At 40.2% G+C, this 14,900-nt stretch overlaps 1 protein-coding gene across 9 annotated transcripts in view; it reads right to left on the bottom strand.

The window, feature by feature from the left end:
- Nucleotides 1-237: 237 nt before the first annotated feature.
- The window catches only part of IARS1 (isoleucyl-tRNA synthetase 1), a 109,031-nt gene continuing 94,368 nt past the window's right edge, over nt 238-14,900 (bottom strand). For all 9 annotated transcript variants that reach the window (XM_062619976.1, XM_062620018.1, XM_062620027.1 and 6 more), the window contains 5 exons: nt 13,512-13,623; nt 12,403-12,528; nt 7,329-7,472; nt 6,228-6,380; nt 238-809 (listed from right to left, as the gene is read on the bottom strand). In XM_062619976.1, coding sequence (XP_062475960.1) covers nt 727-809; nt 6,228-6,380; nt 7,329-7,472; nt 12,403-12,528; nt 13,512-13,623 — 618 coding nt within the window. In that variant the 3' untranslated portion in view covers nt 238-726. The remainder of the gene's footprint in view (nt 810-6,227; nt 6,381-7,328; nt 7,473-12,402; nt 12,529-13,511; nt 13,624-14,900) is intronic.

Here is a 14,900-nt window from a genome sequence, read left to right as displayed (position 1 = left end):
CTAAAGCTGCTTTTAAATCTGAAACCAAAGTGAACAACCCACCCCCCAAACCTGTCAGTGTCACAATCCAGTCACTGGCATTCAGCCTGGACATTTTCAGATTTCAAGCTTCTGCAGGTTTTCCTGATCTACACATTGTGCCAAGTCTTCTTTAGAAAATGTAAGGAAGCAAAAGTACTCTGAAGTCAGGGAAACAACAGTTTGGAGATGAAGCAAATTTATTGTTTCAGGTGTTGAAACCAACAGCCACACACTTCATGAAAATCCGGCTAGTATGAATGAACAAAAGAGGGAAACCCTTAAATAAGTTTCAAAGCTATTTGTCACATGAGATATATATCTCATAGAGCCTTGTAGGTAACCCATAGTTTAGAAAAGGAAAGATGCCCTCTGCATAAAGGATAGTCAGAGAACAGCATCGCTGAGGTACTAGTCCCATTTCTTTCAGGCAAATTACTGCATAGATATCTAAGATTAAGTAGTTCTGACATTTTTCTGAACAGCTTTTACAGTATCATAAGGTAACAATAATGAAAATACATCGTATTTGAAACCAAAGAGCAGCATATTAGACATGCACTTGTAGATAACAACCTGTGTGCAACTTGAGATGTCGAAAGTACCATACACACAACTTGGATGTTAATCTAAAAGCCTACTCATTTAATCTGCCTTCAGTTGTTGTGGAAAAAAGTCTACATGGTCTTATTCATAAAAATGGAATTCTCAATATTCAGCTGTGGTGGGTATAACACGAACATACAGAGTCTTCATGTTCAAGTTCTTCATGGAGATGTTCTTTGTGATCTCTAAACCAAGAAAACAGAGAAACAGAACACAGTCAGTGCTCTTGCACACAGGTAAGACTATGAACACACACTTTTTTTCAATTCAGTTAGTTCTGCTGGTTCAATCAAAATGGAACTAGGACAGAAATTGCTCAGCTTAAAACTCCCTCCTGTTCAAGCACAGTGCATTAAAGGAAGGCTCACCACATGGCAGGATTGCTGCTCCAAGGGTTTAAGATACCCTTCTAGGTTATAAAGTAGAATTTTTTTGAAAGCCTAAACCAGCCCACAGCTCCCAGTTTCACACACACACAGAACAACATCAAGTTCAGACAAATTATATTATGATGCAATGATATGAAGCCAATATTCACAATACAACACCATACACTGAAAAGCAGTCACAATGGCCATACAGATACCCAGTGCCTCTGATATCCCATCTCTGACAGAATACAGAGCCTACATAGGAAGGAGCACAGTAAGAATGTGCAAATACTAACTTGAGTTTTATACTCAAGCAAGGATTGTAGCAGCATCTGCTGTAAAAAAGAATGTTGCAATCTGGGAGAGCACGCAGGAGGAATTTCATACCATACCAGATCAATTCCTTAAGTCTTTTCATAGCTATATGCACATAGTTCAGAACAGTAACAGGATAAAGTCTCATCACAAAACCTCTTGTAAGGATACTGCATACTTCCAACAGCCTGTTTCAGGATTTATAATTATTTATGAAACACAAACACAGAGTAACAGCACTTTGTGGCTGCAGGAAGTCATTCACAAAGGTGGTAGGAACTGAAAATCTTTCACTGTTCTTGCCACCTTATGGAGCATTTTTCCCCAGAAGTCAGATGCTTACTAGGCTCAATGCTTCTCAGTGCCCGGCAGCTGAAGCAAACTACCCCGGTAACAAAGCAGACTGCTTTTAGTACTGGGAGGCACAGCTTTGGAGCAAACATAATCTGATTTAACAAATATACCAGAGGTCTCTCTACTAAGAAACTTCAAAGTGCTAAGTACAAATACATGCACTGAAACCACAGCAAAGGGGCATCAGGGCTGCAGTGTTAACCCTGCACACTAGAATTCCTGTCGACACTTGCAAATAAAAGATCACTTTAAATTTGGCACTAGCATGAGCACAACAGGTCAACATTCAGAATGGCTGGGTGGTTTTGCACTAGAAAGGATTTTGTAAGTGCACTGCACTGTATCACAGACCTGACATCAGATATCCATGTGCCCTAACCTGGGCTCTCCTCCAGTGGAGAGAGACTGAGGCAGAGGTGTGAAGGGAGACAAGGCTGTGAAGCACACCCATGGAGTTAGTGTCAGAGCAGTTCAGTTGCAAGTAACAGGATGTCCAAGTGAAAGCTGATTCTAGAAATGGCAGCAGGGAGCTTTGTTGCCATATAACAGCACGCACACTCCTTCTAACATTGAGGCCCCAATCTTATTTGATAAACATTTCATTTTTAGACTGAGCATGTAGTCTGAAGTTTAAAAGCTATCTATGAATAAAGAATTAAGAAACCCTCATGAATCATGATGGCACTGTTTTTAAGGAGTTCTCTTCCAGTGTTGCACACTGCTTTAAGCGGCTGAATACCCATCTACAAGCTAGAAGTACAGAAGTATAATCCAAATGAGCAATTAGGGCTTTATTCACTCACTAACCTTCCCTTCCCATAAAAATGTTACATCAGTAACATTTAGCTATTTATTATTTATCACCAAAATGTAAGGACATCCTCCTTCCTGTGCCAACTCCTCCAAAGGAAGGCTTTGGAGTTAGCACACAAAGAAATACTGTCTTCATCCTGAACTCATCTCAGAGTTATTACCTGTAACTCCTGTGTCGAGCTCACACATAAGCAATGCTCACTACTTCGACATTTAGAGAATGTTTTTCCAACATTATAAATGTGGGTTAAAACATACTTGTTTCTGAAGAGTTGGTGAGCTTTAGGCAACAGGCAGCAGCTGCCCAGCTCCCTGTACCTGAAAGTGTTTTAAAAAAGAACATTTCCAAAACTAAGAACTCATTTTCCACTAAGTGATTTTTTCTATTAAACAGGCACTAAACTCCCAATTCCTGGGTTATCTTCATCAAACACTTCAAATGGTTAACAGCAAACAACTTTCTAATTTTAGAATAAACCATAAAAGGACCCTTACTCAAGAGACTGAATGTTTTTTGTCTTGAGGGCAGGACCTTGAAATATATTGACAAAAAGATGAATATGGGATTACACAAAGTTGCAACACAAACTTGCCTTTATAGAAACACCCGTAGTATGGGGAATAAACAAGAGGAATTAGAGATGTGTGCACATCTACAGGGATATGATACCACTGGCATCAGAGAAACATGGTGGGATGGCTCCTATGACTGGAGTGCTGGAATGGTAGGTTACAGGCTCTGTAGAAAGGACAGGCCTGGTAGGCAGGGAGAGGCAGTTGCCCTTTATGTTAGGGATAGGCTGGAGAGTGTGGAACTCTGTCTGGGGACAGGTGAGCAGTTAACAGAGAGTTTGTGGGTCAGGGTTAAAGGGAAAACAGTGATGAGGGACATCACTGTGGGGATCTGTTACAGACTGCCTGATCAGGAGGACCCTGCGGATGAAGCACTCTACAGACAGGAAAAGCCTCACGCTCACAGGCCCTTGTCCTCGTGGGGTACTTCAACCACCCTGACATCTGTTGGAAGGACGGTACAGCCCAGCACAAGCAATCCAGGAGGTTCCTCGATTGTGTGGAAGACAACTTCCTTCTGCAAGTAATAGAGGAGCCGACAAGGAGAGGTGCCATGCTTGCCCTCGTGCTCACCAACAGGGAAGGGCTCGTTGGAAATGTGACACTCCAGGGCAGCCTTGGTTGCAGTGATCACGAGATGGTTGAATTTGAGATCCTCAGGACGTTGAGAAGAGCGTGCAGCAAGCTCACTGCCCTGGACTTCAAAAGAGCAGACTTTGGCCTCTTCAGGAACCTGCTTAGGAAGGTTCCATGGGATATAGCCCTAGAGGGCAGAGGGGCCCAGGACTCTTGGTGGATATTCAAGGATCACCTGCTACAAGCTCAGGGGTGTTGCGTCCCAACTAGAAGGGAGAGCAGCAGGAGGGCCAGGAGACCTCCTTGGATGGATAAGGAGCTGCTGAGGAAACTTTGAGGGGTAAAAAGCAGCTTATAAAAGGTATAAGCAAGGACAGGTGGCCTGGGAAGAGTACAGGGATGTTGTTCAGGAAGCTAGGGACCAGGTCAGGAAAGCTAAGGCCCAGTTAGAACTGAGTCTGGCAAGGGATGTGAAAGATAACAGGAAGGGATTTTATAGGTATGTAGCAAACAGAAGACAGACTGGGGATAAAATGGGTCCTTTCCAGAAGCTACCAGGAGAACTGGCTACCCTGGATTTGGAGAAGGCTGAGGTTCTCAATGACTTCTTTGCCTCAATCTTCACTGGCAAAGGCTCTGACCGCACCAACCCAAGTCTTGGAAGGCAGACGCAGGGACTGTGAGAATGAAGACCTTGGGCCCACTGTAGGAGAGGATCTGGTTCGAGACCATCTTAAAAATCTGAACGTGCACAAGTCCATGGGACCTGATGAAATCCATCCATGGGTCCTGAAGGAACTGGCAAATGACGTTGCTAAGCCACTGTCCATCATATTTGAGAACTCATGGCAGTCAGGTGAAGCTCCCGACCACTGGAGAAATGGAAATATAACCCCCATTTTCAAGAATGGAAAAGTGGAAGACCCAGGGAACTACAGACCAGTCAGATCTTTCACATCATTGTGAACTGTCACTTTATACACTTTAATTAAAGTTTAAATAGTTCTGGAGAATTCATACTACAAATATGTTCTAGTGATGCAACTGATTTCCCTTTTAAGACGTTTTAAAAATCCTCACTTAAACTGAGAGCTACACATTTTCCTGCTTTGTCAGTTACTTCCCTCTTTCAAAACTCAAGTTTCCTACACTAGTTATTTTTGTACCTTCACTAACCCACATGCTGCTGCTGTGAACCCCTTCTGCCCTGTAACAATGATAGAAACCAAACACAAATGTGTACAGCATCAGTTGCTCCTGAACAGCTGAATTTTGAGTCCACAAGGTTTCACACATGAATCCATTTTTCGGTTATGCAATAAAGTGTGGTTGATGTACTTGGTTCTTACACCTCATGCTGTATCTGAACATTACAGTCTTCAGATCTCTGTGAACACCATTCAGCACATTATTTTTAGTATTAGCTCAAGCTATCACTAGAAAGTCTCATCAACATTTGAGATCCACTTAACTTAGAAAATGGCTTTTGAATAAAGAGGTCAGGTCACATGAAATAAAAAACAACCAAAAACCCATGACAAAAGCACCCACACCTTACTTGCTCAGGTTCCAACCTGCTCCCTCAGCTCAGGAGGCAGCAAAGTGACCCCAGCTGTGGCCAGCTACACAAAAGCTCTGCTCCTCCTCCCCTCATCAGGTGCGGGGTACTTCCCAAAGAATCATCCCATCCTAGCTAGCTTCTGGACAGGTAACCCAGCATATGAGAACTCAAGGATACGTGCCATGTACCCCTCCCAAACCACTTTTAAATCATGCCACTACGATTCATGGGAGACAGAATCCTTTGCATTGTTTTATTTGAAGAGCTGAATTTCTCTGAATACACAGAAATACCTGTTTGGTTTTTACCATGTTGTTTACAACCCATTCTTTCTGTCAAATGAAGTCCAAAATCTTTCTTGGGTCCAACTTCTTAGCACTACAGGTGGCTACATCTTCAGTCTTATCTGTCTCATGAATCAGAGGTTTCTGTTTCTAAGCCTCACCATCTGTCTGCAGTTTTGGAAGATTCTTTAACATTTCAGATCTGTGACTATGTGATAAAGCTTCCTGCTTCCCAGGTATCCTGAATGAATTGCAGCTGCTGCACCCAACCAAGTCTGACCTACTCACACAACTCTAAAATAGATCCAATATTCTTTTCCACCCACTCCCCTTTTCCAAAAGGAAGGGGAAAAATATCTGAACAATATGAATTTAACCAAAAAAAAAACATGAACAGGCTCTTAAAATATTCACACTTCAGATTCAATCACTTCTGGGAGGAGATTCACTCTCTCCTTAGTCACAGCAGCACATAACTACCATTTACATTGCTAAGTGACCTTTCCATTTGAAAAGAAGAAACTTCTGCGGAACTTGTCTTGGCCTTTTCATGAAGGGAGTCCACTAGAACTTTGTGTATCTACATGTATGTGAGCTTAAAGGATTTACAAAATATTGAATTACCTGGCAAAAGTAGAAACCAATGTGTAAACAGTGTGTATTTGGTAGTTAAACTAGATCTCAGGCTGCATTAGCTGCTCCTCAACAAAAACTTCCAGGTATCCTTGGACAAGCAAACCAAAGGTTTGTGCTTACCCTGAGTTTGCGCTTCATCAAGGAACAATTTTAGCCTCCTGCTTCTGAGCCCAAAGACTTTTGCCGTTTCATGTAAAAGACCTTGGTATGTTAATCCATTCTTCCCAACAGGGTTTTCCATCAGAAGAGTTCCCACTGTTCCTTTCTGACATTCTGAACAGGAGAAACAGTTGAATTACTATTGGTGAGGAATGGTATTGTTTCATTTATCTTGGAAAACTGAAATTTAAGATTTCTTCTTCCATTTTGTCTCTATTTCTTTATAGTGCTGAGCAATACCAATACCAATCTACTTACAAATATTCATGAAATAAGGTAATGAATTATATAAGTACAGTATTATGAGAAGTGATTATTAACAGTTTCACAAAGAAAATTTTGCAGAATTCTTTACATGAGTCAACAAGATAACCTAGAGACTAGGAAACATCAAACAGCTCAACAGGACACACAAACCATTAAGAACTTCAGAAGCTCACAAAGCACCTTCTGATGATCAAATCCCAGTAAAAAACACATTTTTGGCCCAAGTAGGGATCTCAGTAGAGTCAGTAAGATGCCACATGGAAAGTCCAGACAGGACTCATACAGGGCAGAGATTAAGAGCAAGATACTAACACCACAGCTATTCCAGTGTGAGGTTTCAGAGTGGAAGTTAAAAGACTGACAGCTCCGAAACAGAATTACGTACACATATCTATACCACAGATCGGGTTAATAATACAACTCATTTATCTTTTAAACAGCACTAAGAAATGTTTCACTGGCTGTTTACAATGCCTTGGTAAAGAATTGGTGCCTCATTCTTTTTTGGTCAGTTTAGACTCAGCCTTTTAAAATAAGCAGCACAGGTGAGCTGATGGTCAGAAAAAGGAAAACGCTGAAGGACTCCTGTTTAAATGCTGCCCTTACCTCAAACTGGCTCTGCTTTTCCTTTATGAAAAGAGGGAGAAAAGCTACATATAAAGATTGTGTTTATTAGAAAGCAAATACTAGGAAAAAAACAGTCACCATCTACCAATGAAAATGTATACTTATCTCCATCAGTGGGTGATGGTGTCACAAGCAGCTCAGTCTGCAAATGAGCAGTGTCCTACCCACCTTGTGGCTTTGCATCCACTAGCTGCAAGTTGATGTACTGGCAGAGGAGAGCCTCAGCAGAGCTGGGCAGGTCAGGCGCTGCCCCTGCTGTCACATGTAGAGTCCTTCCGCTGAGACTCAGCAAGTCAGTTTTGTTTAGCAGCTCTGAAAAAGAAAATGGGACCAGTCAGGCCACTACAGCGAAGCTGAGGTCCAGGTCTCAGTTAGCACCCAACAAGTCCTCCTAAATACTGATTCCACTGTGGAAATGTTTCCCTCCTTGCAATTCCCTCCTCAGGAAAGAGCATTTTTCCATTTTGAAAAGTGGAATTGTGCAGAAATATTTTGTTTTCTCAACAACATGGAGCACTTCGTCTGCTGTGGAAAGTAGCTCTCATGCACATATACAGTGTGATCAGTAAGGCAACAAAAATAGTTAAAAAACTTAAAACAAAAGCAAGAAATTATTCATTAAATCAACCACTTCTATCTCATTAAGACTGCCAGCACCCTGACTTCCCTAGCTGAAGCAACATGGGGTATCTGTTATTATGCAACATCAGGGTATTTCCCTCATTCAACTCCAGATAACAATACATGTGAAATCAGTGGCAGCTCAGCTCATGAATAATGCCCTCTACCACAATGCTTGTGTTTAATGCCAACACAAGATGATGATTCAGCAGATTAAACCAATCACATGTATTTAGAAAAGGGTGGATAAGCAGACCCAGAACAGGACATATATCTCAAAGGATTTTAGAAGTAGCTCCAGTACCATGACAGCATTCAACTGAAAAGCTAATGAGGTTTCTGTAACATAGATTAAACACATAGGGCAGCACACTGCACTGCATATGTGAGCCTCTCTGCTACAGAGGTAATGAGAGCCGCAACATTAAAGATAGAGAGAAATGTCACCACTCTGCTGCAAACAACAACAGAAAACAAATCCAGGAAGTGTTAGTAAATTTAACTTCTTGTAAGAAGTGTGCATTGCCTGTACATGTACAACAGGCACATCTGTCACCTCTTTCCAACAGGTTTTCATCCCATGTCAGCCCTATTTGTATGTCACTGAGCCCAGGCTCAGTTCATCTGAACCAATTTCAAAGGGGCACAAGTGGCATTCCTTGTTCCAGGGATGCCTCTGAACTTAAAAATGAAATAAAAAACCCAAAGAAACCCACAACATACAAGAAAATCCCCCAACAACAATAAAAAACTTGAAAACCCACTCAAACAAAAACCAAACACCCTCCCCCAGAAAGGTGAAAAGTAATCACAGGTTACAAGCTCTCCAAATTTTGCCAGCTGCCACAGAACATCAAAGCACGATGCACTGTGGAAGACTTATGAGCCCGCCCCAAGGAAGGATGAAAACCTCAGACTACCTCTGCAATTCTAAAAGTCTATCTTTTAAAAAACAATGGGTTTATGTATCTTTAAAGAAAAAGGCAAAGCTTCTAAATTTTGCTTGTCAAGAATGCCATTGCTGGCTACCCAAACACTTCCTTGGTACATCTGAGGTGCAAGGCTCATCCTCAAGCAGAGGAGGTACTTTGCTTTTGTTTTTACTTACAGGAAAGCAAGAAAATAACTGAATTAACAGCAGATTTTTCCTAGCATAACCCTAAAGCAGCACTGCTTGCCATTCACACGCCGTTCCTGGGTCACAGCAGGACACAGCACCCTGAGCAGAGTAACAGAGCCAGAAACTCAAGGAACTTTGGGTCTGGCAATACCCAGCTGCTGGTATCTGTGCAGATGGATGCAGCACAACAAGGCAGCAGCTACAGTAATGGCCATTTGCATCACCAACAAACCTGGTATGTTGCATTACAGGACCACTGACATTTTCACAAGGAAGGGCTCCTGCACAGTGCTGCCAATGGAGTCAGTTTGTACAGCCCTCGAGCAACAGCAAGAAGAAAGTGGATTGTTTTTTCATCTATAACAACACACTTGAAAACAAGCAGCTATTACAAGTGCTCATCAATATTAAAATCACTTTTAAAGTCAGCTCTCCTTGCAGCTTTAAATGGTAACACTCGCCTAAGGTGCCTTACAGCCCCATGGCCTTTTAAAAATTGAAGATTAAGAGAAATCTTTTTGTATTCTTGTTCAGAAAACAGTGCTAAGAATAAGATAATAAAAAGAAAAAGCCAACTGTAAATCATAGAGATGAAATAAGACATGGACTGAGAAGTTTGGGGGGTGATTTTTGCCTCGCCTTCCATCTTCCTCTTCCCCTCCCCCCCTTTTTTTATGCCCTACATGATTTATGGTTTCATTTATTCCCTCAAGATGAACAAACTGATTTTATTAGGACTTCTTCACTATGGGCTACCTCCACGAAAGCCAAGTGCAAGTCAAAAAATATTTTCAATAAGTTTAGAAACTTTTCAGCTTTTCAGCAACCTAGAGCAAAAAAGAAATCCCACACAACTGCTTTTATCATCTGACTTGAGCCCAGCCCCGTTCCTTGAAATTATTAAAGTTTTTTAATGTATAAAGAGACAAATTCTATTCTCAGTTTCTGAAGGTCAGTACAAATCCCAGGGCCTTGCTCAGTGTTTGTGCAGTTACTCAAAACACATCGATACACTGTTGGGAAGCAAATGTTTATCCCATTATTTCAATGTTGCACTAAGAAACAGGGACATATTTTAGCCTGCCTTAATACAAGAACTGCCATTATGCAACCTTAAGTAAATCCTCCTTACAATTAGAAAACAAAATAATAAATTACTGCAAGTAAAGTGGACAGCCCTAAAAACCACAGGAAGGAAAGCAAGGAGCCAGAAATATGGTTTTAGTGGGTCACAATTTTATTACCACACATGGGAACAATTCGGCAACAATTTGTCCTGAGTGCATGACCTTTCCTTTCAGGTCCTCCCAGACACAGTGGTAGATACCAACCTCCTGCCTCACCTAAGGAAACCCTGGAACCACCATTAGGCCTTACCTAACATTACCTGTGCATAGGCTGGGCTGAGAAAGCAAAGGGATTGCATCCAAACCTAACATCATGAATTTCAGTTCTTTTCTCTTAACATCTTGAAGAGCTATTTTCATTGTACATGCCTCCAACCCTGACTCATCAGGGAGCCATATCTTCTCTTGATCAATACTTGGGTAAGATCTCTGCCAAACTGCAACAAAAGTGAATTTGATAATCTAATCTTTCCAAGGGAATTCCCATGTTGTTAATAAGTGGGCAGGGAAAGAAAAAAAAACACTGCTCCGCCCAGACCACTTCCAATGAGTGAAAGTTTAAAATCAGCATACCAAGATAGGGAGTCCCAGAACAAAAGTGACATGGAAAGACAAAGCCTTTGTTACTACAGCAGAAAAAAACCTTGGAAGAAGAGGGAAGGTTGATATTCTCTCCCTTTTTTTATGAATTCAGCACTAACAGATTTATGCTTCATCCTTTTGTCCTGTTTGAGGCTGAAGAAATAAATGAGGAATCAAACTGCTTATAGTCTTACTGAGATGAGTTTCCCAACCCTTTTTGGCCTTAGCAGGTCATCCCTTAATATGTGTGATGGCAATGAATTGTACTAGCACATACCACATTGTTATGAAGTATATCACTACTTTTTGGAAAAAGATTTCAAGAAAAACTATTTTCTCCTTTAAAACATAATTGAAGCTTGAAGAAGATACAGAGGGCTCCAAAATTTCCAACAAATCACCTATAACTGAAAGCAAAGCATAATCATTTTGTATGATAGAACTATTCACTTCAGCTGAGCACCACATGGAAAGAGGTTTTATCATAGCAAGGTAATGGATTACATCAGATATGAAAACCCCCAAAACATTCTTCTAGCAATACCTTCAGGAAAAGGCAAGTAAGAAAACCAAAGACAGCGATGATAACACTAACAGTGCCATCACAGGCACAAGGAACACTATTTCCCTTCTAACATTGCAGGTAGGCACAAGCTGGTGATCCTTCTCAGCCCCGTGGACACCCCAAAGCAGCCTTTCATAACAGCAAACTAAAGTATCTTCCCCTTAGTTGCTGCCATAATATTTCTATGAAAACCCACTAACGCTGTTTCTGTATCTTTCCAGTTACCATTTTTTAAGTATTTTATCTTTTCTTTATCACTCAGTTAGACTGAATATGAATGGTGTGGAAACAGATGAAGCTTGTAGTAACACCAAGACCATTCAAAGGGTTTACTATCACTGTTGAAACATCTCTTCAGTGGCTGTTGAGGCCACTGGCATGGCTGCTATTAAGTGGTCTGATCTCTGCATCTCTTCACTAAAGTGTTCGGTTATTAGTGTAATCCCGTTCTGAGTTTGCTGATTTTTAAGTTGTAACTTGTTTTAATGTACTGAAATATTATACATAATGTAATAATAAACCAGCATCTTCATCTTGGGGAAGAGAACACCAGTCTGCTTCTAGGGTCTCCTAGTCACGAATTGCAACATCTTTCATGTTTTTCTTCTGTTTCAGCTATATTATCTTTGTAATGCACCAAACTGTGAGACAGCCTGCAAGTCTGTGCATAAGCTATAGAAGATATTCTCGTGTCCTAACAGAGGCCAACTTCAAGCTGCAAAAATATTCCATAGATTTTTCTAAATAAGAAGAAATGCAGAGATCCTCAGGTTTCTCTCAGGTGAAAAAGCAACATTTTAATCTACAGATAGAAATTTGCATCAACTGAAGTTCTCACTCTGCCCACTGAGACATTAGGAAAAAAAAGAAAAGCATGCAAAACCTGACGGCAGCTTGCCACCAATATAAAGCATAGCCTGGACCTGATGGAAACACTGCCTGAAAGAAATCAGATTCTGGCCCAATGAGAAATGCAGTGAACTAAGATAACAGAAAAGCCGAGCATCATTTAGCAGCAGCTTTTGGAAACATTCTGATGTGACTATAAACACAGTCTCTTAAGCTAAGTACTATAAAATATACTATTTCATTACACATTTTCTAGTCAATTTTGTGTATATATATACACATATATGTAGAAAAATTATACAGTAAATAATTATACAGTAAATAACCCCTAGCTGCTGCTAGAAAACATTTCAATTTTCTTTGTCACACTCCATTTACCTGTTTTTCCATTAAAAACTGTCAATTTTGAATTTTTAAGACCAAAAATGCAGGAGACAGCATCTACAAGTCCAGTGAAGTTCAAGGTATTATCTCCTTTTGGATTTTCCAGCAGCAACACACCATCTGAAAACCAAAATTGAGAAATTAAAGTACTGTTTGAAAGCAACATCCAAGTTTTAATGATTTTCTAATGACTTTTGCAAATTGCTTCTAGTGAGTTTCTAAGCTAACTACTAACTGACAACACTGGCAGTTTTTTAGTAAGAAAGGAAAGAGGAAAGAAAACAGGGAAATGGACTCAAGTGTACTTCAGATTTAGTGTTTGGAAGTTAAATTTGTTTTTATTGACAAAGCAGTCAAATTTCTTACATCACTGAATTAAAATCTAGTATTATATTAAAACCCAAGAGACCGCATGCCCTCTGAAACATTCACCAGCTTGGTTACATTCACTGTTATTCCCAGTAAGCAGCTTTATAGCCACATTAAAAAAAAAAAAAAAGCACAATTACTCTGATACATAAACTGTAAACAGGTAGGAAAAAAGAAAGTCCAGAGAGTGCAGTTTTTTCTCCTTTTAATATACAACTCACCCTTCTAATACTTTTAATGATATCCCTGCACTCAAGTTTTCATTATCCAAGTCATAGCCACTGTATTCTCTAGTTTTAAGTATTCTTTTTAGCACTATACTTAATGTCCAAGGTCCTCTAAAGCGGTATCTCACAGAAAGGCATAACCTATGTGTGCAGTACTACTTCAAGAATTAACAATGCTCCAGGTACACACTCTGCACTTGGGTGACTGCACACACACAGACATGGAGTGTGTATGCCCCCACATAGATATTCACATTTAAACCCTTCTGCAGAATGTAAATAATTCATGTGCACACCCAAGTATTTACCTCAGGTCCACATAAGCAGACATCACGGACATGTGGTTTTGCTTTTAATGAACTTATTTTCAAGAATTATTTAAAGCTACTATTGGAAGGGAGTTTGCACCACTTTTCAAACAAATTCACAGCTCCAATATTCATCACACTCTTTTCTAAACAACCTTTTACCACCACTGCTGGCAAATCAAACCTCGTACGTTCCTACCTTGCTCCGTCCCATTAATATAAACTTTGAGGTTGACGTAGGCACAGGCTGGACCAACATCCTGACACAAACCACCTCTGACAAGTGTAATTTCTAGCTCTGATCCCTTCAGCTGAAGAAAGAGAAATATTATGATTAATACTGTTCTATTAAACACAATCTTTTCCTTAAACATTAAGATCTTCTTGTACTATACTAAACACAACTCACAATAAAAGAGCAACTTTTGCCTCTCCTTCAGAGACAGAGCACTTCAAATACAAATTTGTCTTTAATACATGTTAAAGGTACAACAGTATTTTAACATAAAACCCAGAGGAATAAACAGTCTAATTTTCACAAGTGATGCACAGTGATCACAGTCTCCCAAATACAATCCCAATGTAGTCAGGAGGCACACTCTTCCAGAAGTAGTTCAGAGCATCTGAAAACAGGGCCCTGTTCAGTTACCGCCTGGAGAAGATTTCATCTGCCTCCCAGGGCTGCTGAGCACAACCAGGGGGAGCAGCTGCCTTGTATCAAGTCAGCCTTTCTTTGTGACTGTCTCCCCAGTAGCTATTAGTGAATCAACTACAGCTTGAAACACCCCATCAAGAATGTAAAGTGTATTTTGCTGCGCAAATGAGACACTGGATGAAGAGACTTGAGGATCTGTAGCAATACTACAGACACAGGCTTAATTCTCTAGAGGCCTTAAACCACAGCTGTTTAAAAAATACTTTTTTTCCAATCACAGGTATTTTTCTGAACTAAGTACAGGCAGGAATTACTACTGCACCTACACCAATTTTCACAAGAACAACACTTCAAAAGATTTCTTAATTAAAATGTTTAATTAAACAAATGTCATTCAGAAACCACTTCAATGAACAACTGGTACTAAGTGGCTATTTAAGCCCTTTTTTTTCTGTAAACTCAGAGACAGTCTTTGGCAAGAGTCACAGTCCAAAAGGTGACCAGACAAACTTAGAAGTGCTACTCTATACTGAGCTACTATGACAAAGCAGGGAAGAACACTGATGGAGCAGCAAATCTCATCCTGTGTTTATCCATTCTACAAGCAATTAAGTATTAATTTTTCAAGTAGCTGCTACTCTGTCCCAGTATTTTCAAGGAACTGCTGGTGGTATTTTTGTTATTTTTTTCACGGCAAGTCTTTGGGACAGGAATTTATAGTTAAGGCCTTGTATCAAAAATTGAATCAGAATAGTTTCACAGCAAAAATCATCCTGAATGTAATCAAAATACTTGTAGAAAGGACAGACTGCATTTCATTTTTGTCTCAGTATCCACACATATTCAATATCATGCACACTTCTGTTATTCCTTTTAATAACTTCAAGAAATTTGGTATAATGATCCTGTCACAGCTAACTTACGCACTCACAT

The sequence above is a fragment of the Pezoporus occidentalis genome, unplaced genomic scaffold (assembly GCF_034315485.1).
Source record: "Pezoporus occidentalis ecotype Australia unplaced genomic scaffold, CSIRO_AGI_Poc_V1 ctg106, whole genome shotgun sequence".
Lineage (NCBI taxonomy): Eukaryota > Metazoa > Chordata > Aves > Psittaciformes > Psittacidae > Pezoporus > Pezoporus occidentalis.
This window is presented reverse-complemented; position numbering and strand designations above follow the sequence as displayed.